Below are 27,964 nucleotides of genomic sequence, written 5' to 3'. Positions count from 1 at the left end.
GTTAGTGTGTCTGTTATTGTGTTGTGAGGGTCTCTGTGTGTGTGTCTGTGTGTGTGTCTGTGAGTGTGTCTGTGTGTGTGTCTGTGAGTGTGTCTGTGAGTGTGTCTGTGAGTGTGTCTGTTCGTGTGTCTGTTCGTGTGTCTGTTCGTGTGTCTGTTCGTGTGTCTGTTCGTGTGTCTGTTCGTGTGTCTGTTCGTGTGTCTGTTCGTGTGTCTGTGAGTGTGTCTGTGAGTGTGTCTGTTCGTGTGTCTGTGAGTGTGTCTGTTCGTGTGTCTGTTCGTGTGTCTGTGAGTGTGTCTGTGAGTGTGTCTGTGAGTGTGTCTGTGAGTGTGTCTGTGAGTGTGTCTGTGAGTGTGTCTGTGAGTGTGTCTGTGATTGTGTCTGTGATTGTGTTGTGAGGGTCTCTGTGAGTTTGTCTGTTCGTGTGTCTGTTCGTGTGTCTGTTAGTGTGTCTGTTCGTGTGTCTGTTCGTGTGTCTGTTCGTGTGTCTGTTAGTGTGTCTGTTCGTGTGTCTGTTCGTGTGTCTGTTCGTGTGTCTGTTCGTGTGTCTGTTCGTGTGTCTGTTCGTGTGTCTGTGAGTGTGTCTGTGAGTGTGTCTGTGAGTGTGTCTGTGAGTGTGTCTGTGAGTGTGTCTGTGAGTGTGTCTGTGAGTGTGTCTGTGAGTGTGTCTGTGATTGTGTCTGTGATTGTGTTGTGAGGGTCTCTGTGAGTTTGTCTGTTAGTGTGTCTGTTCGTGTGTCTGTTAGTGTGTCTGTTCGTGTGTCTGTGAGTGTGTCTGTGAGTGTGTCTGTTAGTGTGTCTGTGAGTGTGTCTGTTAGTGTGTCTGTGAGTGTGTCTGTGAGTGTGTCTGTTGTTGTGTCTGTGGTTGTGTCTGTTAGTGTGTCTGTGGTTGTGTCTGTGGTTGTGTCTGTGGTTGTGTCTGTGGTTGTGTCTGTGGTTGTGTCTGTGGTTGTGTCTGTGGTTGTGTCTGTGGGTGTGTCTGTGGGTGTGTCTGTGGTTGTGTCTGTGGGTGTGTCTGTGGGTGTGTCTGTGGGTGTGTCTGTGGGTGTGTCTGTGGGTGTCTCTGTGGGTGTCTCTGTGGGTGTGTCTGTGGGTGTCTCTGTGGGTGTGTCTGTGGGTGTCTCTGTGGGTGTCTCTGTGGGTGTCTCTGTGGGTGTCTCTGTGGGTGTCTCTGTGGGTGTCTCTGTGGGTGTCTCTGTGGGTGTCTCTGTGGGTGTCTCTGTGGGTGTCTCTGTGGGTGTCTCTGTGGGTGTGTCTGTGGGTGTGTCTGTGGGTGTGTCTGTGGGTGTGTCTGAGGGTGTGTCTGAGGGTGCGTCTGAGAGTGCGTCTGAGAGTGCGTCTGAGAGTGTCTGTGTGTGTCTGTTTTCTGTGAGTGTGTGTGTGTGTGTGTGTCTGTTGTCTGTTCGTGCGTCTGTGATTGTGTCTGTGAGTGTGCCTGTCATCTGTGAGTGTCTCTATGAGTGTGTCTGTGATTGTGTCTGTGTGTGTCTCTGTGCTGTGATTGTGGCAGTGAGTGGGTCTGTGAGTGGGTCTGTGAGTGGGGTTGTGAGTATGTCTGTCAGTATGTCTGAGTATGTTTGTGATTATGTGTGTGAGTGTGCCTGTGTGTGTGCCTGTGTGAGAGAGAGAGTGAGGCAGAGGCACGAGACTCATCGATCAACACGTTTATTGTGAGACTCGGTTACAGATCAGACATTAATCTCGGGCCTGGTCCAGGGTGGAGAATCTGATCGCCCTCGACCCCCAGGACTCTGTTGCCGGCGGTCTCTCAGAGGGATAGTTCTCTGTGGAAAAAAACACCACACAATAAAACACGGAATCTGAGCTGAGGGGAACAGTTACACAGGATGGGCTGAATGGCCTCCTCCTGTTCCTATGAATAAACAGGGAAAATTTTAGTCTTTAATTGTGGATGAAATGACCACCTTCCCAGATAATGAGACAAGTTAGAAGGAGCCTGTCCAGATTTCAGAAGCACTGATCGTGTGTGACCAAACTCTACGGATTAATTTGAGGAGAAACCAACAGAAAGTAGATTGAGAATGCAATGGATGTTGAATACATGGACTTCAGGACAAAGTAGCTCACAGCATATTAATCGAGAAGATTAAAGAGTATTAAGGGAATCAGGGAGAGACAGAGACCGAGAGACAGAGATGGAGAGAGACAGAGCGAGAGAGAAAGAGTGAGAGACAGAGAGCGCGATAGACAGTGAGAGACAAAGGGAGAGAAGGACAGAGACAGAGAGAGGGGCAGACAGAGAGACACAGGGAGACATACACGCAGGAAGAGAAAGAACAAGAGAGAGAGGGAGAGAGAGAGAGAGATTGAGAGACAAAGGGAGAAAGGGAGTGAGTGAGATGGAGAGAGAGAACGCGAGAGAAAGGGAGAAAGGGAGTGAGTGAGACGGAGAGAGAGAACACGAGAGAAAGGTCGAGACAGAGAGACAGAGACAAAAAGAGATACAGAGGAGAGAGAGGTAGAGGGAGAGACAGGGAGAGAGGGAATGAGAGTGGATTCTGTGGACGGGGAGAGAGGGAGTGAGAGTGGATTCTGTGGACGGGGAGAGAGGGAGTGAGAGTGGATTCTGTGGACGGGGAGAGAGGGAGTGAGAGTGGATTCTGTGGATGGGGAGAGAGGGAGTGAGAGTGGATTCTGTGGACAGGGAGAGAGGGAGTGAGAGTGGATTCTGTGGATGGGGAGAGAGGGAGTGAGGGTGGATTCTGTGGATGGGGAGAGAGGGAGTGAGAGTGGATTCTGTGGACGGGGAGAGAGGGAGTGAGAGTGGATTCTGTGGATGGGGAGAGAGGGAGTGAGAGTGGATTCTGTGGACGGGGAGAGAGGGAGTGAGAGTGGATTCTGTGGATGGGGAGAGAGGGAGTGAGAGTGGATTCTGTGGACGGGGAGAGAGGGAGTGAGAGTGGATTCTGTGGACAGGGAGAGAGGGAGTGAGAGTGGATTCTGTGGACGGGGAGAGAGGGAGTGAGAGTGGATTCTGTGGACAGGGAGAGAGGGAGTGAGAGTGGATTCTGTGGACGGGGAGAGAGGGAGTGAGAGTGGATTCTGTGGACGGGGAGAGAGGGAGTGAGAGTGGATTCTGTGGATGGGGAGAGAGGGAGTGAGGGTGGATTCTGTGGACAGGGAGAGAGGGAGTGAGAGTGTTTCTGTGGACGGGGAGAGAGGGAGTGAGAGTGGATTCTGTGGACGGGGAGAACATAAGAACATAAGAACATAAGAAATAGGAGCAGGAGTAGGCCAATCGGCCCCTCGAGCCTGCTCCGCCATTCAATAAGATCATGGCTGATCTGATCCTAACCTCAAATCTAAATTCATGTCCAATTTCCTGCCCGCTCCCCGTAACCCCTAATTCCCTTTACTCCGAGGAAACTGTCGATTTCTGTTTTAAATTTATCTAATGATGTAGCTTCCACAGCTTCCTGGGGCAGCAAATTTCACAGACCTGCTACCCTCAGTGAAGAAGTTTCTCCTCATCTCAGTTTTGAAAGAGCAGCCCCTTATTCTAAGATTATGCCCCCTAGTTCTAGTTTCACCCATCATTGGGAACATCCTTACCGCATCCACCCGATCAAGACCCTTCACAATCTTATATGTTTCAATAAGATCGCCTCTCATTCTTCTGAACTCCAATGAGTAGAGTCCCAATCTACTCAACCTCTCCTCATATGTCCGCCCCCTCATCCCCGGGATTAACCGAGTGAACCTTCTTTGTATGGAGACCAAAACTGTATGCAGTATTCCAGGTGCGGTCTCACCAATACCTTATATAACTGCAGCAATACCTCCCTGTTTTTATATTCTATCCCCCTAGCAATAAAAGCCAACATTCCGTTGGCTTTCTTGATCACCTGCTGCACCTGCATACCAACTTTTTGATTTTCTTGCACTAGGACCCCCAGATCCCTTTGTACTGCAGTACTTTCCAGTTGCTCGCCATTAAGATAATAACTTGCTCTCCGATTTTTCCTGCCATAGTGCATAACCTCACATTTTCCAATATTGTATTGCATCTGCCAAATCTCAGCCCACTCACCCAGCCTGTCTATATCCCCTTGTAGGTTTTTTGTGTCCTCCTCACTCTCTACTTTCCCTCCCATCTTTGTATCATCTGCAAACTTTGATATGTTACACTCGGTCCCCTCCTCCAAATCGTTAATATAGATTGTAAAGAGTTGGGGACCCAGCACCGACCCCTGTGGAACACCACTGGTTACTGGTTGCCAGTCCGAGAATGAACCATTTATCCCAACTCCCTGCTTCCTATTAGATAACCAATCCTCCACCCATGCCAGAATATTACCCCCAATCCAGTGATTCTTTATCTTGAGCAATAATCTTTTATGTGGCACCTTGTCGAATGCCTTCTGGAAGTCCAAATACAATACGTCCACTTTATCCCCCTATACGTTATATCCTCAAAGAACTCAAGCAAATGTGTCAGACATGACTTCCCCTTCATAAAGCCATGCTGACTTTGTCCTATTAAATTATGTTTATCCAAATGTTCTGCTACTGTCTCCTTAATAATAGACTCCAAAATTTTAACCACCACAGATGTTAAGCTAACTGGTCTATAATTTCCAGCCTTCTGCCTACTACCCTTTTTAAATAACGGTGTTACATTGGCAGTTTTCCAATCTGCCGGGACCTTTGCCAAGTCCAGAGAATTTTGGAAAATTATTACCAAAGCATCCACAATCCCTACTGCCACTTCCCTCAAGACCCTAGGATGTAAGCCATCAGGTCCAGGGGATTTATCCGCCTTGAGTCCCATTAATTTACTGAGTACCAATTCCTTAGTGATTTTAATCGTATTTAGCTCCTCCCCCCCTAGAGCCCCCTGTTTGTCCAGTGTTGGGATATTCTTAGTGTCCTCTACCGTTCAGACTGAAACAAAATATTTGTTCAGCATTTTTGCCATCTCCATGTTTCCCACTATTAATTTCCTCTAAGGGACCTACGTTTGCCTTAGCCACCCTTTTTCTTTTTATATAACTGTAGAAACTCTTGCTATCTGTTTTTATATTTTTTGCTAATTTATTTTCATAATCTATCTTCCCTTTCTTAATCAATCCTTTCGTTACTTTTTGCTGTTTTTGAAGACTTCCCAATCTTCTATCCTCCCACTAAGTTTGGCTACCTTATATGTCTTGTTTTTAGTCGGATACTATCCTTAATTTCTTTACTTAGCCACGGGTGGCTGTCATTTCTTTTACACCCTTTTTTCCTCAGTGGAATATATATTTTTTGAACGTTGTAAAATAACTCCTTAAATGAACACCACTGCTCATGTACCGTCTTAGCCTTTTATCTATTTTCCCAGTCCACTTTAATCAATTCTGCTCTCATACCATCATAGTCTCCTTTATTCAAGCTCAGTACGCTTGTTTGAGAACCAACCTTCTCACCCTCTAATTGGATATGGAATGTAACCATGTTATGGTCACTCATTCCAAGGGGATCCTTAACTGGGACATTATTAATTAATCCTGGCTCATTACACAGGACCAGGTCCAAGGTTGCCTGCCCCCTTGTAGGTTCAGTTATATACTACTCAAGAAATCCATCCCTAATACACTCAATAAACTCTTCCTCAAGGCTACCCTGCCCAATTTGATTTGTCCAGTTAATATGATAGTTAAAATCCCCCATAATTATAGCTGTTCCCTTATTACATGCCCCGACTATTTCCTGATTAATACTTCTTCCAGCAGAGTTGCAACTATTAGGAGGCCTATATACTACGCCCACGAGTGTATTTTGCCCCTTATTATTCCTTATCTCTACCCAAACTGTTTCATTATCCTGATCCTTTGTCCCAATATCTTTTCTCTGTATTACAGTGATTCCTTCCCTTATTAACATAGCCACCCCACCTCCCCTTCCTTCCTGCCTGTCCTTCCTGATTGTTAAATACCCTGGCATATTTAATTCCCAGTCGTTGTCACCCTGCAGCCATGTTTCTGTAATGGCCACAAGATCATACCCATACGTAGTTATTTGTGCCGTTAACTCGTCCATTTTGTGACGAATGCTACATGCATTCAGATAAAGAACTTTCAAATCTGTTTTGTGACACTTAGTTCCTGCTTTTTCCTTTTTTAAAACTTTACCTTTTACTCCATACCTTCTGTCCCTTCCTGACACGCTTTCCTCTGTCTCCCTGCTCAGGTTCCCAACCCCCTGCCACAGCTTTGATGCTGGGTTAATCGCCTTACGCCTTCCAGTTTTCATTTAATCTGTCGTGCCTAAAGTACACTTTCTTTCCGCTGCTCTACGCTTTTCCCTTTCACTTGTTCTTGAACAACTGTTTGTACTATTTGTATTGTAGATTTCCCCTGGGTCTTCCCCTCTCTTGCTGCTCTCAATTTTATTCCCTTCTGACTCCCCGCTCAGGTTCCCATCCCCCTGCCACTCCAGTTTAAACCTTCCCCAACAGCACGAGCAAACACCCCCGCGAGGACATTGGTCCCGGTCCTGCTCGGGTGTAACCCGTCCCGCTTGTACAGGTCCCACCTTCTCCAGAATCGGTCCCAATGTCCCAGGAATCTAAATCCCTCCCTCCTACACCATCCCTGCAGCCACGCATTCATCCTGTCTATTCTCCTGTTCCTATACTCACTAGCACGTGGCACTGGTAGTAATCCTGAGATCACTACCTTTGAAGTCCTGCTTTTTAATTAATCTCCTAACTCCATAAATTCACCTTGCAGGACCTCTTTCCTTTTTTTACCGATGTCGTTGGTACCAATATGGACCACGACTATGGCTGTTCACCCTCCCCCTCCAGAATGCCCTGCAGCCGCTCCGTGACATCCTTGACCCTAGCACCAGGGAGGCAACATACCATCCTGGAGACACGTTTGCGGCCGCAGAAATGCCTATCTGTTCCCCAGAGAGGGAGTGAGAGTGGATTCTGTGGACAGGGAGAGAGGGAGAGAGAGTGGATTCTGTGGACAGGGAGAGAGGGAGTGAGAGTGGATTCTGTGGACAGGGAGAGAGGGAGTGAGAGTGGATTCTGTGGACAGGGAGAGAGGGAGTGAGAGTGGATTCTGTGGACAGGGAGAGAGAGAGTGAGAGTGGATTCTGTGGACAGGGAGAGAGGGAGTGAGAGTGTTTCTGTGGATGGGGAGAGAGGGAGTGAGAGTGGATTCTGTGGACAGGGAGAGACGGAGTGAGAGTGGATTCTGTGGACAGGGAGAGAGGGAGTGAGAGTGGATTCTGTGGACAGGGAGAGACGGAGTGAGAGTGGATTCTGCGGACGGGGAAAGAGGGAGTGAGAGTGGATTCTGTGGACGGGGAAAGAGGGAGTGAGGGTGGATTCTGTGGACAGGGAGAGAGGGAGTGAGAGTGGATTCTGTGGACAGGGAGAGAGGGAGAGAGAGTGGATTCTGTGGATGGGGAGAGAGGGAGAGAGAGTGGATTCTGCGGACGGGTAGAGAGGGAGTGAGAGTGGATTCTGTGGACAGGGAGAGAGGGAGTGAGAGTGGATTCTGTGGACGGGGAAAGAGGGAGTGAGAGTGGATTCTGTGGTAAGGGAGAGAGGGAGTGAGAGTGGATTCTGTGGACAGGGAGAGAGGGAATGAGAGTGGATTCTGTGGACAGGGAGAGAGGGAGTGAGAGTGGATTCTGTGGACAGGGAGAGAGGGAGTGAGAGTGGATTCTGTGGACGGGGAGAGAGGGAGTGAGAGTGGATTCTGTGGACAGGGAGAGAGGGAGTGAAAGTGGATTCTGTGGACAGGGAGAGAGGGAGTGAGAGTGGATTCTGTGGACGGGGAGAGAGGGAGTGAAAGTGGATTCTGTGGACAGGGAGAGAGGGAGTGAGAGTGGATTCTGTGGACGGGGAGAGAGGGAGTGAGAGTGGATTCTGTGGACAGGGAGAGAGGGAGTGAGAGTGGATTCTGTGAACAGGGAGAGAGGGAGAGAGAGTGGATTCTGTGGACAGGGAGAGAGGGAGTGAGAGTGGATTCTGTGGACAGGGAGAGAGGGAGAGAGAGTGGATTCTGTGGATGGGGAGAGAGGGAGAGAGAGTGGATTCTGTGGACAGGGAGAGAGGGAGTGAGGGTGGATTCTGTGGATGGGGAGAGAGGGAGAGAGAGTGGATTCTGTGGATGGGGAGAGAGGGAGAGAGAGTGGATTCTGTGGACGGGGAGAGAGGGAGTGAGAGTGGATTCTGTGAACAGGGAGAGAGGGAGAGAGAGTGGATTCTGTGGACAGGGAGAGAGGGAGTGAGAGTGGATTCTGTGGACAGGGAGAGAGGGAGAGAGAGTGGATTCTGTGGACGGGGAGAGAGGGAGTGAGAGTGGATTCTGTGAACAGGGAGAGAGGGAGAGAGAGTGGATTCTGTGGACAGGGAGAGAGGGAGTGAGAGTGGATTCTGTGGACAGGGAGAGAGGGAGAGAGAGTGGATTCTGTGGATGGGGAGAGAGGGAGAGAGAGTGGATTCTGTGGACAGGGAGAGAGGGAGTGAGAGTGGATTCTGTGGATGGGGAGAGAGGGAGAGAGAGTGGATTCTGTGGACAGGGAGAGAGGGAGAGAGAGTGGATTCTGTGGATGGGGAGAGAGGGAGAGAGAGTGGATTCTGTGGATGGGGAGAGAGGGAGTGAGAGTGGATTCTGTGGACAGGGAGAGAGGGAGTGAGAGTGGATTCTGTGGACAGGGAGAGAGGGAGTGAGAGTGGATTCTGTGGATGGGGAGAGAGGGAGAGAGAGTGGATTCTGTGGACAGGGAGAGAGGGAGAGAGAGTGGATTCTGTGGATGGGGAGAGAGGGAGAGAGAGTGGATTCTGTGGATGGGGAGAGAGGGAGTGAGAGTGGATTCTGTGGAGAGGGAGAGAGGGAGTGAGAGTGGATTCTGTGGATGGGGAGAGAGGGAGTGAGAGTGGATTCTGTGGACAGGGAGAGAGGGAGAGAGAGTGGATTCTGTGGACAGGGAGAGAGGGAGTGAGGGTGGATTCTGTGGACAGGGAGAGAGGGAGTGAGGGTGGATTCTGTGGACAGGGAGAGAGGGAGTGAGAGTGGATTCTGTGGACGGGGAGAGAGGGAGTGAGAGTGGATTCTGTGGACAGGGAGAGAGGGAGTGAGGGTGGATTCTGTGGAGAGGGAGAGAGGGAGTGAGAGTGGATTCTGTGGACAGGGAGAGAGGGAGTGAGGGTGGATTCTGTGGAGAGGGAGAGAGGGAGTGAGAGTGGATTCTGTGGATGGGGAGAGAGGGAGAGAGAGTGGATTCTGTGGATGGGGAGAGAGGGAGTGAGAGTGGATTCTGTGGACAGGGAGAGAGGGAGTGAGAGTGGATTCTGTGGACGGGGAGAGAGGGAGTGAGAGTGGATTCTGTGGACGGGGAGAGAGGGAGTGAGAGTGGATTCTGTGGACGGGGAGAGAGGGAGAGAGAGTGGATTCTGTGGACAGGGAGAGAGGGAGTGAGAGTGGATTCTGTGGACAGGGAGAGAGGGAGAGAGAGTGGATTCTGTGGACAGGGAGAGAGGGCGTGAGAGTGGATTCTGTGGACGGGGAGAGAGGGAGTGAGAGTGGATTCTGTGGACGGGGAAAGAGGGAGTGAGAGTGGATTCTGTGGATGGGGAGAGAGGGAGTGAGGGTGGATTCTGTGGACAGGGAGAGAGGGAGTGAGAGTGGATTCTGTGGACAGGGAGAGAGGGAGTGAGAGTGGATTCTGTGGACAGGGAGAGAGGGAGTGAGAGTGGATTCTGTGGACTGGGAGAGGGGGAGTGAGAGTGGATTCTGTGGACTGGGAGAGGGGGAGTGAGAGTGGATTCTGTGGACAGAGAGGGAGTGAGAGTGGATTCTGTGGACTGGGAGAGAGGGAGTGAGAGTGGATTCTGTGGACAGAGAGAGGGAGTGAGAGTGGATTCTGTGGACGGGTAGAGAGGGAGAGAGAGTGGATTCTGTGGACAGAGAGAGGGAGTGAGAGTGGATTCTGTGGACGGGTAGAGAGGGAGAGAGAGTGGATTCTGTGGACTGGGAGAGAGGGAGTGAGAGTGGATTCTGTGGACAGAGAGGGAGTGAGAGTGGATTCTGTGGACTGGGAGAGAGGGAGTGAGAGTGGATTCTGTGGACAGAGAGAGGGAGTGAGAGTGGATTCTGTGGACGGGTAGAGAGGGAGTGAGAGTGGATTCTGTGGACGGGTAGAGAGGGAGTGAGAGTGGATTCTGTGGACAGGGAGAGAGGGAGTGAGAGTGGATTCTGTGGACAGAGAGGGAGTGAGGGTGGATTCTGGGGACAGGGAGAGAGGGAGTGAGGGTGGATTCTGTGGACAGGGAGAGAGGGAGAGAGAGTGGATTCTGTGGATGGGGAGAGAGGGAGTGAGAGTGGATTCTGTGGACAGAGAGGGAGTGAGGGTGGATTCTGGGGACAGGGAGAGAGGGAGAGAGAGTGGATTCTGTGGACAGGGAGAGAGGGAGTGAGGGTGGATTCTGTGGACAGGGAGAGAGGGAGTGAGAGTGGATTCTGTGGACAGGGGGAGAGGGAGTGAGAGTGGATTCTGTGGACAGGGAGAGAGGGAGTGAGAGTGGATTCTGTGGACAGGGAGAGAGGGAGTGAGGGTGGATTCTGTGGACAGGGAGAGAGGGAGTGAGAGTGGATTCTGTGGACAGGGAGAGAGGGAGTGAGGGTGGATTCTGTGGACAGGGAGAGAGGGAGTGAGAGTGGATTCTGTGGACAGGGAGAGAGGGAGTGAGGGTGGATTCTGTGGACAGGGAGAGAGGGAGTGAGAGTGGATTCTGTGGACAGGGAGAGAGGGAGAGAGAGTGGATTCTGTGGACAGGGAGAGAGGGAGTGAGAGTGGATTCTGTGGACAGGGAGAGAGGGAGTGAGGGTGGATTCTGTGGACAGGGAGAGAGGGAGTGAGAGTGGATTCTGTGGACAGGGAGAGAGGGAGTGAGAGTGGATTCTGTGGACAGGGAGAGAGGGAGTGAGGGTGGATTCTGTGGACGGGTAGAGAGGGAGTGAGAGTGGATTCTGTGGACAGGGAGAGAGGGAGTGAGAGTGGATTCTGTGGACAGAGAGGGAGTGAGGGTGGATTCTGTGGACAGGGAGAGAGGGAGTGAGAGTGGATTCTGTGGACAGGGAGAGAGGGAGAGAGAGTGGATTCTGTGGATGGGGAGAGAGGGAGAGAGAGTGGATTCTGTGGACAGAGAGAGAGGGAGTGAGAGTGGATTCTGTGGACAGAGAGGGAGTGAGAGTGGATTCTGTGGACAGGGAGAGAGGGAGTGAGAGTGGATTCTGTGGACAGGGAGAGAGGGAGTGAGAGTGGATTCTGTGGACAGGGAGAGAGGGAGTGAGAGTGGATTCTGTGGACAGGGAGAGAGGGAGTGAGAGTGGATTCTGTGGACAGGGAGAGAGGGAGTGAGAGTGGATTCTGTGGACAGGGAGAGAGGGAGTGAGAGTGGATTCTGTGGACAGGGAGAGAGGGAGTGAGAGTGGATTCTGTGGACAGGGAGAGAGGGAGTGAGAGTGGATTCTGTGGACAGGGAGAGAGGGAGTGAGAGTGGATTCTGTGGATGGGGAGAGAGGGAGTGAGAGTGGATTCTGTGGATGGGGAGAGAGGGAGAGAGAGCGGATTCTGTGGACAGGGAGAGAGGGAGTGAGAGTGGATTCTGTGGACAGGGAGAGAGGGAGTGAGAGTGGATTCTGTGGACAGGGAGAGAGGGAGTGAGAGTGGATTCTGTGGACAGGGAGAGAGGGAGTGAGAGTGGATTCTGTGGACAGGGAGAGAGGGAGTGAGAGTGGATTCTGTGGACAGGGAGAGAGGGAGTGAGGGTGGATTCTGTGGACAGGGAGAGAGGGAGTGAGAGTGGATTCTGTGGATGGGGAGAGAGGGAGTGAGAGTGGATTCTGTGGACGGGGAGAGAGGGAGTGAGAGTGGATTCTGTGGATGGGGAGAGAGGGAGTGAGAGTGGATTCTGTGGACGGGGAGAGAGGGAGTGAGAGTGGATTCTGTGGACAGGGAGAGAGGGAGTGAGGGTGGATTCTGTGGACAGGGAGAGAGGGAGTGAGAGTGGATTCTGTGGACAGGGAGAGAGGGAGAGAGAGTGGATTCTGTGGACAGGGAGAGAGGGAGTGAGAGTGGATTCTGTGGACAGGGAGAGAGGGAGTGAGAGTGGATTCTGTGGACAGGGTGAGAGGGAGTGAGAGTGGATTCTGTGGATGGGGAGAGAGGGAGTGAGAGTGGATTCTGTGGACAGGGAGAGAGGGAGTGAGAGTGGATTCTGTGGACAGGGAGAGAGGGAGTGAGAGTGGATTCTGTGGACAGGGTGAGAGGGAGTGAGAGTGGATTCTGTGGACAGGGTGAGAGGGAGTGAGAGTGGATTCTGTGGACGGGGAGAGAGGGAGTGAGAGTGGATTCTGTGGACAGGGTGAGAGGGAGTGAGAGTGGATTCTGTGGACGGGGAGAGAGGGAGTGAGAGTGGATTCTGTGGATGGGGAGAGAGGGAGAGAGAGTGGATTCTGTGGACGGGGAGAGAGGGAGAGAGAGTGGATTCTGTGGACAGGGTGAGAGGGAGTGAGAGTGGATTCTGTGGACAGGGTGAGAGGGAGTGAGAGTGGATTCTGTGGACGGGGAGAGAGGGAGTGAGAGTGGATTCTGTGGACAGGGTGAGAGGGAGTGAGAGTGGATTCTGTGGACGGGGAGAGAGGGAGTGAGAGTGGATTCTGTGGACGGGGAGAGAGGGAGAGAGAGTGGATTCTGTGGACAGGGAGAGAGGGAGTGAGAGTGGATTCTGTGGAGAGGGAGCGAGGGAGTGAGAGTGGATTCTGTGGACGGGGTGAGAGGGAGTGAGAGTGGATTCTGTGGAGAGGGAGAGAGGGAGTGAGAGTGGATTCTGTGGAGAGGGAGAGAGGGAGTGAGAGTGGATTCTGTGGACGGGGTGAGAGGGAGTGAGAGTGGATTCTGTGGAGAGGGAGAGAGGGAGTGAGAGTGGATTCTGTGGACGGGGAGAGAGGGAGTGAGAGTGGATTCTGTGGACAGGGAGAGAGGGAGAGAGAGTGGATTCTGTGGATGGGGAGAGAGGGAGTGAGAGTGGATTCTGTGGAGAGGGAGAGAGGGAGTGAGAGTGGATTCTGTGGACAGGGAGAGAGGGAGAGAGAGTGGATTCTGTGGACGGGGAGAGAGGGAGTGAGAGTGGATTCTGTGGAGAGGGAGAGAGGGAGTGAGAGTGGATTCTGTGGATGGGGAGAGAGGGAGAGAGAGTGGATTCTGTGGATGGGGAGAGAGGGAGAGAGAGTGGATTCTGTGGACAGGGAGAGAGGGAGTGAGAGTGGATTCTGTGGACAGGGAGAGAGGGAGAGAGAGTGGATTCTGTGGATGGGGAGAGAGGGAGTGAGAGTGGATTCTGTGGATGGGGAGAGAGGGAGTGAGGGTGGATTCTGTGGATGGGGAGAGAGGGAGTGAGAGTGGATTCTGTGGACAGGGAGAGAGGGAGTGAGAGTGGATTCTGTGGACAGGGAGAGAGGGAGTGAGAGTGGATTCTGTGGATGGGGAGAGAGGGAGTGAGAGTGGATTCTGTGGACAGGGAGAGAGGGAGTGAGAGTGGATTCTGTGGATGGGGAGAGAGGGAGAGAGAGTGGATTCTGTGGACAGGGAGAGAGGGAGTGAGGGTGGATTCTGTGGATGGGGAGAGAGGGAGAGAGAGTGGATTCTGTGGACAGGGAGAGAGGGAGTGAGAGTGGATTCTGTGGACAGGGAGAGAGGGAGAGAGAGTGGATTCTGTGGACAGGGAGAGAGGGAGTGAGGGTGGATTCTGTGGATGGGGAGAGAGGGAGAGAGAGTGGATTCTGTGGACAGGGAGAGAGGGAGAGAGAGTGGATTCTGTGGACGGGGAGAGAGGGAGTGAGAGTGGATTCTGTGGACAGGGAGGGAGGGAGTGAGAGTGGATTCTGTGGACGGGGAGAGAGGGAGTGAGAGTGGATTCTGTGGACAGGGAGAGAGGGAGTGAGAGTGGATTCTGTGGACAGGGAGAGAGGGAGTGAGAGTGGATTCTGTGGATGGGGAGAGAGGGAGAGAGAGTGGATTCTGTGGACAGGGAGAGAGGGAGTGAGGGTGGATTCTGTGGATGGGGAGAGAGGGAGAGAGAGTGGATTCTGTGGACAGGGAGAGAGGGAGTGAGAGTGGATTCTGTGGACGGGGAGAGAGGGAGTGAGAGTGGATTCTGTGGATGGGGAGAGAGGGAGTGAGAGTGGATTCTGTGGATGGGGAGAGAGGGAGTGAGGGTGGATTCTGTGGATAGGGAGAGAGGGAGTGAGGGTGGATTCTGTGGACAGGGAGAGAGGGAGTGAGAGTGGATTCTGGGGACAGGGAGAGAGGGAGTGAGAGTGGATTCTGTGGACAGGGAGAGAGGGAGTGAGAGTGGATTCTGTGGATGGGGAGAGAGGGAGAGAGAGTGGATTCTGGGGACAGGGAGAGAGGGAGAGAGAGTGGATTCTGTGGACAGGGGGAGAGGGAGTGAGAGTGGATTCTGTGGACAGGGAGAGAGGGAGAGAGAGTGGATTCTGTGGATGGGGAGAGAGGGAGTGAGAGTGGATTCTGTGGACAGGGAGAGAGGGAGAGAGAGTGGATTCTGTGGACAGGGGGAGAGGGAGTGAGAGTGGATTCTGTGGACAGGGAGAGAGGGAGTGAGAGTGGATTCTGTGGATGGGGAGAGAGGGAGAGAGAGTGGATTCTGTGGATGGGGAGAGAGGGAGAGAGAGTGGATTCTGTGGACAGGGAGAGAGGGAGTGAGAGTGGATTCTGTGGATGGGGAGAGAGGGAGTGAGAGTGGATTCTGTAGACAGGGAGAGAGGGAGTGAGAGTGGATTCTGTGGACGGGGAGAGAGGGAGAGAGAGTGGATTCTGGGGACAGGGAGAGAGGGAGTGAGAGTGGATTCCGTGGACAGGGAGAGAGGGAGTGAGAGTGGATTCTGTGGATGGGGAGAGAGGGAGTGAGAGTGGATTCTGTGGACGGGGAGAGAGGGAGTGAGAGTGGATTCTGGGGACAGGGAGAGAGGGAGTGAGAGTGGATTCTGTGGACAGGGAGAGAGGGAGTGAGAGTGGATTCCGTGGACAGGGAGAGAGGGAGTGAGAGTGGATTCTGTGGATGGGGAGAGAGGGAGTGAGAGTGGATTCTGTGGATGGGGAGAGAGGGAGTGAGAGTGGATTCTGTGGACGGGGAGAGAGGGAGAGAGACTGGATTCTGTGGATGGGGAGAGAGGGAGAGAGAGTGGATTCTGTGGACAGGGAGAGAGGGAGAGAGAGTGGATTCTGTGGACAGGGAGAGAGGGAGTGAGAGTGGATTCTGTGGACAGGGAGAGAGGGAGTGAGGGTGGATTCTGTGGACAGGGAGAGAGGGAGTGAGGGTGGATTCTGTGGACAGGGAGAGAGGGAGTGAGAGTGGATTCTGTGGATGGGGAGAGAGGGAGTGAGAGTGGATTCTGTGGACGGGGAGAGAGGGAGTGAGAGTGGATTCTGTGGACAGGGAGAGAGGGAGAGAGAGTGGATTCTGTGGATGGGGAGAGAGGGAGAGAGAGTGGATTCTGTGGACAGGGAGAGAGGGAGTGAGAGTGGATTCTGTGGATGGGGAGAGAGGGAGAGAGAGTGGATTCTGTGGATGGGGAGAGAGGGAGTGAGAGTGGATTCTGTGGATGGGGAGAGAGGGAGAGAGAGTGGATTCTGTGGACAGGGAGAGAGGGAGTGAGAGTGGATTCTGTGGACAGGGAGAGAGGGAGTGAGAGTGGATTCTGTGGATGGGGAGAGAGGGAGAGAGAGTGGATTCTGTGGATGGGGAGAGAGGGAGTGAGAGTGGATTCTGTGGATGGGGAGAGATGGAGTGAGAGTGGATTCTGTGGACAGGGAGAGAGGGAGTGAGAGTGGATTCTGTGGATGGGGAGAGAGGGAGTGAGGGTGGATTCTGTGGATGGGGAGAGAGGGAGAGAGAGTGGATTCTGTGGACAGGGAGAGAGGGAGTGAGAGTGGATTCTGTGGACAGGGAGAGAGGGAGTGAGAGTGGATTCTGTGGACAGGGAGAGAGGGAGTGAGAGTGGATTCTGTGGACAGGGAGAGAGGGAGAGAGAGTGGATTCTGTGGACAGGGAGAGAGGGAGTGAGAGTGGATTCTGTGGATGGGGAGAGAGGGAGAGAGAGTGGATTCTGTGGATGGGGAGAGAGGGAGAGAGAGTGGATTCTGTGGATGGGGAGAGAGGGAGAGAGAGTGGATTCTGTGGATGGGGAGAGAGGGAGAGAGAGTGGATTCTGTGGATGGGGAGAGAGGGAGAGAGAGTGGATTCTGTGGATGGGGAGAGAGGGAGTGACAGTGGATTCTGTGGATGGGGAGAGAGGGAGAGAGAGTGGATTCTGTGGATGGGGAGAGAGGGAGAGAGAGTGGATTCTGTGGATGGGGAGAGAGGGAGAGAGAGTGGATTCTGTGGATGGGGAGAGAGGGAGTGACAGTGGATTCTGTGGATGGGGAGAGAGGGAGAGAGAGTGGATTCTGTGGATGGGGAGAGAGGGAGTGAGAGTGGATTCTGTGGACAGGGAGAGAGGGAGAGAGAGTGGATTCTGTGGATGGGGAGAGAGGGAGAGAGAGTGGATTCTGTGGATGGGGAGAGAGGGAGAGAGAGTGTTTCTGTTGCAAGTGAAAATGCTCCAAACTCACTTGAGGTTTTCTCGTCTCGTTAAAATGATTCGAGTCACACTGTCCGTTCTGATTGGTCTGTGGTATTCAGCGATGGCCGAGTCACCTGAAGGGGAAAGGGAGTGAAGGATGGGAATAAAAACCTGGGAATGAACAACCCGGAATAAACACCTGAGAATAAACACTCACGGATAAACACCTGGGAATAAACAAATGGGAAATAAAGAATTGGAAAAAATCTGGGAATAAACATCTGGAAATGAAAGCCATGGAATAAACACCTGAGAATTAACATGATGGAATACACGAGGGAATAATCTCCTGGGAATACACTCCCGGGAATAAATGCCAGCGAATACACACCAGGGAATAAACACCAGGGGAAAAAATCCTTGGAATAATCAGGTGAGGATAAACACCCGGGAAAACACAGCAGAACAAAGCCCTGTGGATAAACACATTGGAATAAACAGGAAATGGGGCAGGGAATGGGACAGGGAGCGATCACTGGAAATAAGCACAGGAATTGAACAAGGAGAGTTCAAAGGGAATAAACACCCAGGAATGTGATAGGGAAGGATGAAAATGAATTAAAAACCATGAATTTGAAAGGGAGAGATTGAAGGGAATAAACAACCGGGGAATAGAGAGGGAGAGAAGTGATGGAATAAACACCCGGAGATTGGACAGGGAGAGATCAAAGGGAATAAACACCCGGGAATTGGACAGGGAGAGATCAAAGGGAATAAACACCCGGGAATTGGACAGGGAGAGATCAAAGGGAATAAACACCCGGGAACTGGACAGGGAGAGATCAAAGGGAATAAACACCCGGGAATTGGACAGGGAGAGATCAAAGGGAATAAACACCCGGGAATTGGACAGGGAGAGATCAAAGGGAATAAACACCCGGGAATTGGACAGGGAGAGATCAAAGGGAATAAACACCCGGGAACTGGACAGGGAGAGATCAAAGGGAATAAACACCCGGGAATTGGACAGGGAGAGATCAAAGGGAATAAACACCCGGGAACTGGACAGGGAGAGATCAAAGGGAATAAACACCCGGGAATTGGACAGGGAGAGATCAAAGGGAATAAACACCCGGGAACTGGACAGGGAGAGATCAAAGGGAATAAACACATGGGAATTGGACAGGGAGAGATCAAAGGGAATAAACACATGGGAATTGGACAGGGAGAGATCAAAGGGAATAAACACATGGGAATTGGACAGGGAGAGATCAAAGGGAATAAACACATGGGAATTGGACAGGGAGAGGTCAAAGGGAATAAACACATGGAAACTGGACAGGGAGAGATCAAAGGGAATAAAAACATGGGAATTGGACAGGGAGAGATCAAAGGGAATAAAAACATGGGAATTGGACAGGGAGAGATCAAAGGGAATAAACACACGGGAACTGGACAGGGAGAGATCAAATGGAATAAACACACGGGAATTGCACAGGGAGAGATCAAATGGAATAAACACTCGAGGATTGGACAGGGAGAGATGGAAGTGTACTGTTTGAGGGACCCTACCTGTCTCGTAGTAATCATAGACTTTTACATAAGCCGGCTGCATATTATCCACCTCAAAATTATGGATGGCGTGAAAGGATAATTGTAGGAGACGATTCGATTCCATCTGGAGAGTGAAGTGGCATCAGTGCCGGAGAAACGAGGTCTCTGCCCACTAACCTAATCATCACATGGCCCTGGCCTCACTGCACATCTCAAACCCCACATCTCAAACCCCACATCTCAAACCCCACATCTCAAACCCCACATCTCAAACTCATATCACAAACTCACTTCACAAACTCACATCAAAACTCACATCAAAACTCACATCACAAACTCATCCCACAAACTCACATCACAAACTCACATATTTACTCAGTGTCTCCCAGCTCATCTGGTCCATGGGACCCACCATCTTCACCATTCTCTCTGCCTCTCCGACTTACCTTTGTAGCTATCTCTCTGTCTCCCTCTCTCTCCGTCTCTCCCCCTCTCTCTGTCTCCCCCTCTCTGTGTGTCTCTTGCTCTCAGCCTGTCTCTCTCCCTCTCCGTCTCCGTCTCCAGGTCTCTCTCGATCTCGCTCACTCTCTCTCTCTCTCTCTCTCCCATTTGTCGCGCTCTCTCCCTCAGTCTCTGCCTATCAGTATCTGACTCCTTCCCTGTCTCTCTCTCTCTCTCCACCCCTGTCTGCAACCCCCCAACTCCCTCCCGATCTCTCCTCCAATACTTACCGACTCGATGTAGATTAACACATGATCATTGCGGATTTCCAATTTGCTGACATTGGCATTTTCCCTGGTCTGAAATGATAGTGAGATTAATGAATATTAATTATTAATGAATATTAACGAATAATAATTACTATCAATAATTATTAATTAGTCCCATCACACTGAATGCAGTCATCTCATCCCATTAGCCCCCGACAGCACGTTCCAGGGGACGGCTTCTCGCTGGGGTCTGGTTCCAAGTTTGGTGCCAGAATGTGAGTGTCAGCAAGATATTGGATCATGAGAGGATGCGAAGGGGCATCACTGTCCAGGAATCAAGAGAAGGAACCCTTAAAGAGGCACCCCCCCCCCATAACCCAGGGGTCACTGGACAGGGATCAGGAGCAGGAACCCCGGGGATGATTCACCCCCTCCCTAACCCAGGGGTCACTGGACAGGGATCAGGAGCAGGAACCCCGGGGATGATTCACCCCCCTCCCTAACCCAGGGGTCACTGGACAGGGGTCAGGAGCAGGAACCCCGGGGCTGATTCACCCCCTCACTAACCCAGGGGTCACTGGATAGCGATCCAGAGAAGTGAAAATTTCCACCTACATCTCCTTCTGTCTGCACCCCCCTTCCTCTCTCGCATGATATGGGCATGAGCTGGTCTGGATAAGGGCAGGAACAAAAACTCCTCCTTCTTTCTGGTCCCTGAACAGATTAAAGGCCCAAGTTGAGGAAATGCTCACCAACAAAGCAGAACTCTCATCTGCAGAGTAACCAGAAAGCATCTTCACATCGACAATTACCATGTTCGAAACTGGACGATCGCCCATGAAGCTAGAACAAGGAAGAGAGAAAAGGGTGAGTCAAATGGCCAGGGGAGTCAATCGATACAGACTATCCAACCCACACCCATTAAATACTGATGATCTCAATCACACCCATTAAATACTGACCATCTCACTCACACCCATTAAATACTGACCATCACAATCACAACCATTAAATACTGACCATCACAATCAAACCCATTAAATACTGACCATCTCAATAACACCCATTATATACTGAACATCTCACTCACACCCATTAAATACTGACCATCACAATCAAACCCATTAAATACTGACCATCACAATCAAACCCATTAAATACTGACCATCTCAATAACACCCATTATATACTGACCATCCCAATCACACCCATTAAACACTGACCATCTCAATCACACCCATTACATAATGATCATCTCACTCACAACAATTAAAAATTGACCATCTCAATCACACTCAGTAAATACTGACCATCTCACTCACACCCATTATATACTGATCATCACAATCACAACCATAAATACTGACCACCTCAATAACACCCAATAAAGACTGACCATCTCAATCAGACCAATTAAATACTAAACAACTCAATAACACTCATTATATATTGACCATCTCAATCACAGCCATTAGAAACTGACCATCTCACTCACACCCAATAAATACGGACCATCTCACACACACCCAATAAATACTGACCATCTCAGACACACCCATTAAATACTGACCATCTCACTCACACCCATTAAATACTGACCATCTCACACACACCCATTAAATGCTGATCATCAAACTCACCCAATAAAACTGACCATCTCAATCACACCCATAAAATACTGACCATCACACTCACACCCATTATATGCTGACCATTTCACTCACACCCATTAAATTATGACCATCTCACCCACATCCATTAAATAATGATCATCTCAATCACACCCATCATAAACTGACCATCTCTCACACTCCCAATAAATACTGACCATCTCAATCACACCCATTAAATTCTGATCATCTCAATGACACCCATTAAATGCTGACCTTCTCAATAACACCCATTAAAGACTGACCATCTCAATCAGACCAAATAAATAATAACAATCTCAATCACACCCATTATATATTGACCATCTCACTCACTACCATTAAATACTGACAATCTCACCCACACCCAATAAATACTGACCATCTCACTCACACCCATTAAAAACTGACCATCTTAATCAGACTAATGAAAGACGAACCATCTCAATCACACCCATTATATACAAACCATTTCAATCACACCCATTAGAAACTGACCATCTCACTCACACCCATTAAATACTGACCATCTCACTCACACCCAATAAATACGGACCATCTCACACACACCCATTAAATACTGACCATCTCAGACACACCCATTAAATACTGACCAACTCACTCACAACCATTAAATACTGACCATCTCACTCACACCCATTAAATACTGACCATCTCGCACACACACATGAAATACTGACCATCTCAATCACACCCATTAAATGCTGATCATCAAACTCACCCAATAAAATTGACCATCTCAATAACACCCATTAAATACTGACCATCTCAATAACACCCATTAAATACTGACCATCTCAATCACACCAATTAAATACTGAACATCTCAATCACACCCATTAAATACTGACCATCTCAATCACACCCATTAAATACTGACCATCACACTCACACCCATTATATGCTGACCATTTCACTCACAACCATTAAATTATGACCATCTCACCAACACCCATTAAATACTGACCATCTCACTCACACCCATTAAATTCTGACCATCTCAATGACACCCATTAAATACTGACCTTCTCAATAACACCCATTAAAGACAGACCATCTCAATCAGACCAAATAAATAATAACAATCTCACTCACACCCATTAAATTCTGACCACCTCAATCACACCCATTAAATACTGACAATCTCACTCACACCCAATAAATACTAACCATCTCACTCACACCCATTAAATACTGACCACCTCAATAACACCCATTAAATACTGACAATTTCACTCACACCCATTAAATACTGACCATCTCACTCACACCCATTAAATACTGACAATCTCAGTCACACCCATCAAATACTGACCATCACAATCACACCCATTAAATACAAACCATCTCACTCACACCCATTAGATACTGACCATCTCAATCACACCCATGAAATACTGACCATCTCACCCACACCCATTAAATTATGACTATCTCACTAACACCAATTAAATTATGACCATCTCAATCACACCCATTAAACACTGAGCATCTCACTCACATCCATTAAAAACTAACCATCTCACTCACACCCATTATATACCGATCATGACACTCACAACCATTAAATACTGACCATCTCACTCACAACGATCAAATACTGACCATCTCAATCACACCCATTAAATACAAACCATCTCACTCATACCCATTATATACTGACCATCTCAATAACACCCATTATAGACTGACCATCTCAATCAGACCAATTCAACACTGACCATCTCAATCACATCCAATAAATACTGACCATCTCACTCACACCCATTAAATACTGACCATCTTACTCACACCGATTAAAAATTGACCATCTCACTCACACCCATTAAAGACTGACAATCTCAATCAGACCAGTTAAATACTGACCATCTCACTCAGACCGATTAAAAATTGACCATCTCTATCACACCCATTAAAGACTGACCATCTCAATCAGACCAATTCAACACTGACCATCTCGATCACACCCAATAAATACTGACCATCTCAATCACACCCAATAAATATTGACCATCTCACTCACAACCATTAAATGCTGATCATCACACTCACCCAATAAAACTGACCATCTCAATAACACCCATTAAATATTGACCATCTCACTCACACCCATTAAATACTGACCATCTCAATAACACCCATTAAATACTGATCATTTCACTCACAACCATTAAATACTGACAATCATACTCACACCCATTATATGCTGACCATCTCACTCACACCCATTAAATTATGACCATCTCACACACGCCCATTAAATAATGACCATCTCACTCACACTGATTAAAATTTGGCCATGTCAATAACACCCATTAAATACTGATCATCTCAATTACACCCATTAAAAACTGACCTTTCAATGACACCCATTAATTACTGTCCATCTCACTCACACCCATTATAAACTGACCATCTCACTCACACCCATTAAATACTGACCATCTCACACACACTGATTAAAATCTGGCCATGTCAATAATACCCATTATAAACTGACCATCTCAATCACACCCATTAAATACTGACCATCTCAATCACACCCAATAAATACTGACCATCTCAATCACACCCATTAAAGACTGACCATCTCAATCACACCCATTAAATTCTGACCTTCTCACTCACACCCATTAAATAATGACCATCTCACTCACACCCATTATACGCTGACCATCCCATTCAAACCCATTGAATAATGACAATCTCAATCACACCGGTTAAATACTGACAATCTGACTCACACCCATCAAATACTGGCCATTCTACTCACAACCACTAAATACTGACCATCTCAATCACACACATTAATTACTGACCATCTCACTCACACCCATTAAACACAAACCATCTCACTCACACCCATTAGATACTGACCATCTCAATCACATCCAATAAATACTGACCATCTCAATCACACCCATTAAATACTGACCATCTCACTCACACCCATTAAATACTGACCATCTTACTCACACCGATTAAAAATTGACCATCTCACTCACACCCATTAAAGACTGACCATCTCAATCAGACCAATGAAATACTGACCATCTCACTCAGACCGATTAAAAATTGACCATCTCTATCACACCCATTAAAGACTGACCATCTCAATCAGACCAATTCAACACTGACCATCTCGATCACACCCAATAAATACTGACCATCTCAATCACACCCAATAAATATTGACCATCTCACTCACAACCATTAAATGCTGATCATCACACTCACCCAATAAAACTGACCATCTCAATAACACCCATTAAATATTGACCATCTCACTCACACCCATTAAATACTGACCATCTCAATAACACCCATTAAATACTGATCATTTCACTCACAACCATTAAATACTGACAATCATACTCACACCCATTATATGCTGACCATCTCACTCACACCCATTAAATTATGACCATCTCACACACGCCCATTAAATAATGACCATCTCACTAACGCCCATTAAATAATGAGTATCTCACTCACGCCCATTAAATACTGACCATCTCACTCACACTGATTAAAATTTGGCCATGTCAATAACACCCATTAAATACTGATCATCTCAATTACACCCATTAAAAACTGACCTTTCAATGACACCCATTAATTACTGTCCATCTCACTCACACCCATTATAAACTGACCATCTCACTCACACCCATTAAATACTGACCATCTCACACACACTGATTAAAATCTGGCCATGTCAATAATACCCATTATAAACTGACCATCTCAATCACACCCATTAAATACTGACCATCTCAATCACACCCAATAAATACTGACCATCTCAATCACACCCATTAAAGACTAACCATCTCAATCACACCCATTAAAGACTGACCATCTCAATCACACCCATTAAATTCTGACCTTCTCACTCACACCCATTAAATAATGACCATCTCACTCACACCCATTATACGCTGACCATCCCATTCAAACCCATTGAATAATGACAATCTCAATCACACCGGTTAAATACTGACAATCTGACTCACACCCATCAAATACTGGCCATTCTACTCACAACCACTAAATACTGACCATCTCAATCACACACATTAATTACTGACCATCTCACTCACACCCATTAAACACAAACCATCTCACTCACACCCATTAGATACTGACCATCTCAATCACACCCAATAAATACTAACCATCTCAATCACACCCAATAAATACTGACCATCTCACTCACACCCAATAAATACTGACAATCACACCCACACCCATTATCTGCTGACCATCTCACTCACACCCATTAAATAATGACCATCTAACTCACACCAATTAAATAATGACCATTTCACTCACACTGATGAAAATCTGGCCATGTCAATCACACCCATTAATTACTGTCCATCTCAAACACACCCATTATAAACTGACCATCTCTCACACTCCCATTAAATACTGACCATCTCAATCACACCCATTAAAGACTGACCATCTCAATCACACCCATTAAATGCTGATCATCACACTCACCTATAAAACTGACAATCTCACTCACACCCATTATATACCGATCATGTCACTCACAACCATTAAATACTGACCATCTCACTCACAATGATCAAATATTGACCATCTCACTCACACCCATTAAATACTGACCATCTCAATCACACCCATTAAATGCAAACCATCTCACTTATACCCATTATATACTGACCATCTCAATCACACCCAATAAATACTGACCATCTCAATCACACCCATGAAATACTGACCATTTGCATAACACTCTTTTAAGACTGATTATCCCAATAAGACCTATTAAATACTGAGCATCTCAATAACACCCATTAAAAAACTGACCATCTCACTCACACCCATTAAATACTGACCATCCCATTCACACCCATTGAATACTGACAATTTCAATCACAACCATTAAATATTGACCACCACAATCACACCCATTATATACTGACCATCTCCCTCACACCCATTCAATACTGACCATCTCAATCACACCCATTAAATACTGACCATCTCACTCACAACCATTAAATACTGAACACCTCAATCACACCCATTAAATACTGACCATCTCAATAAAACCAATTAAATACTGACCATCTCAGTCACACCCATTAAATATTGACCATCTCACTCACAACCATAAAATACTGACCATCTAACTCACACCCAATAAATACTGACCACCTCAATAACACCCATTAAATACTGACCATCTCAATCACACCCATTATCTACTGACCATCTCACTCACAACCATTAAACACTGACCATCTCACTCACACCCATTAAATATTGACCATTTCACTCACACCCATTAAATACTTACCAAGTGACACACACCCATTAAATACTGACCATCTCACACACACACATTAAATACTGACCATCTCAATCACAACCGTTAAACACTGACCATCTCAATCACACCCATTGAATAATGACAATCTCAATCACATTGGTGAAATACTGACAATCTCACTCACACCCAATAAATACTTACCATCTCAATCACACCCATTAAATACTGACCATCTCAATCACACCCATTATATACTGACCATCTCACTCACACCCAATAAATACTGACCATCTCACTAACACCCATTAAATACTGACCATCTCAATCACACCCATTAAATACTGACCATCTCAATCACACCCATTAAATACTGACCATCTCACTCACACCCATTCAATACTGACCATCTCACTCACACCCATGAGATGCTGATCATGTCACTCACAACCATTAAATACTGACCATCTCACTCACAACGGTTCAATATTGACCATCTCACTCACACCCATTAAATACTGACAATCTCACTAACACCCATTAAATACTGACCATCTCAATCACACCCATTAAATACTGACCATCTCAATCACACCCATTAAATACTGACCATTTCACTCACACCCATTAAATACTGACCATCCCATTCACACCCATTGAATACTTACTATTCCACTCACAACCATTAAATACTGACCATCTCAATCACACACATTAAATACTGAACATTTCAATAACACCCATTGAATACTGACAATTTCAATCACAACCATTAAATATTGACCACCACAATCACACCCATTATATACTGACCATCTCCCTCACACCCATTCAATACTGACCATCTCAATCACACCCATTATATGCTGACCATCTCACTCACACCCATTAAAGTATGACCATCTCACTCATACCAATTAAATTCTGACCATCTCAATCACACCCATAAAATACTGAGCATCTCACTCACATCCATTAAAAACTAACCATCTCACTCACACCCATTATGTACTGATCATGTCATTCACAACCATTAAATACTGACCATCTCACTCACAACGATTAAATATTGACCATCTCAATCACACCCATTAAATACAAACCATCTCACTCACACCCATGATATACTGACCATCTCAATAACACCAATTAAAGACTGACCATCTCAATCACACCAATTAAATACTAACCATCTCATTCACAACCATTAAATATTGACCACCACAATCACACCCATTATATACTGACCATCTCCCACACATCCATTCAATACTGACCATCTCAATCAAACCAATTAAATACTGACCATCTCACTCACACCCATTAAATACTGACCATCTTACTCACACCGATTAAAAATTGACCATCTCACTCACACCCATTAAAGACTGACCATCTCAATCAGACCAATTAAATACTGACCATCTCACTCAGACCGATTAAAAATTGACCATCTCTATCTCACCCATTAAAGACTGACCATCTCAATCAGACCAATTCAACACTGACCATCTCGATCACACCCAATAAATACTGACCATCTCAATCACACCCATTAAATATTGACCATCTCACTCACAACCATTAAATACTGACCAACTCATTCACAACCATTAAATACTGACCATCTCAATCACACCCATTAAAGACTGACCATCTCAATCACACCCATTAAATGCTGATCATCACACTCACCCAATAAAACTGACCATCTCAATAACACCCATTAAATACTGATCATTTCACTCACAACCATTAAATACTGACAATCACACTCACACCCATTATATGCTGACCATCTCACTCACGCCCATTAAATACTGACCATCTCACTCACACTGATTAAAATCTGCCCATGTCAATAACACCCATTAAAGAATGACCATCTCAATCACACCCATTTAATGCTGATCATCACACTCACCCAATTAACCTGACCATCTCACTCACACCCAATAAATATTGACCATCTCACTCACACCCATTAAATACTGACCATCTCAATCACACCCATTAAATACTGACCATCTCAATCACACCCATTAAAGACTGACCATCTCACTCACACCCATTAAATACTGACCATCTCACTCACACCCATTATACGCTGACCATCTC

At 47.8% G+C, this 27,964-nt stretch overlaps 1 protein-coding gene across 1 annotated transcript in view; it reads right to left on the bottom strand.

The window, feature by feature from the left end:
* Positions 1-1,649: 1,649 nt before the first annotated feature.
* The window catches only part of LOC137341340 (alpha-2-macroglobulin-like), a 188,382-nt gene continuing 162,067 nt past the window's right edge, over positions 1,650-27,964 (bottom strand). Inside the window, exons 34-38 of the mRNA XM_068004464.1 lie at positions 19,624-19,714; positions 18,893-18,961; positions 18,180-18,285; positions 16,657-16,741; positions 1,650-1,784 (exon numbers count right to left, since the gene is read on the bottom strand). Coding sequence (XP_067860565.1) covers positions 1,769-1,784; positions 16,657-16,741; positions 18,180-18,285; positions 18,893-18,961; positions 19,624-19,714 — 367 coding nt within the window. The 3' untranslated portion in view covers positions 1,650-1,768. The remainder of the gene's footprint in view (positions 1,785-16,656; positions 16,742-18,179; positions 18,286-18,892; positions 18,962-19,623; positions 19,715-27,964) is intronic.

The sequence above is a fragment of the Heptranchias perlo genome, chromosome 23 (assembly GCF_035084215.1).
Source record: "Heptranchias perlo isolate sHepPer1 chromosome 23, sHepPer1.hap1, whole genome shotgun sequence".
NCBI classification, from domain to species: domain Eukaryota; kingdom Metazoa; phylum Chordata; class Chondrichthyes; order Hexanchiformes; family Hexanchidae; genus Heptranchias; species Heptranchias perlo.
Note: the sequence above shows the minus strand (reverse complement) of the source record. Positions and strands in the feature narration are given on the sequence as shown.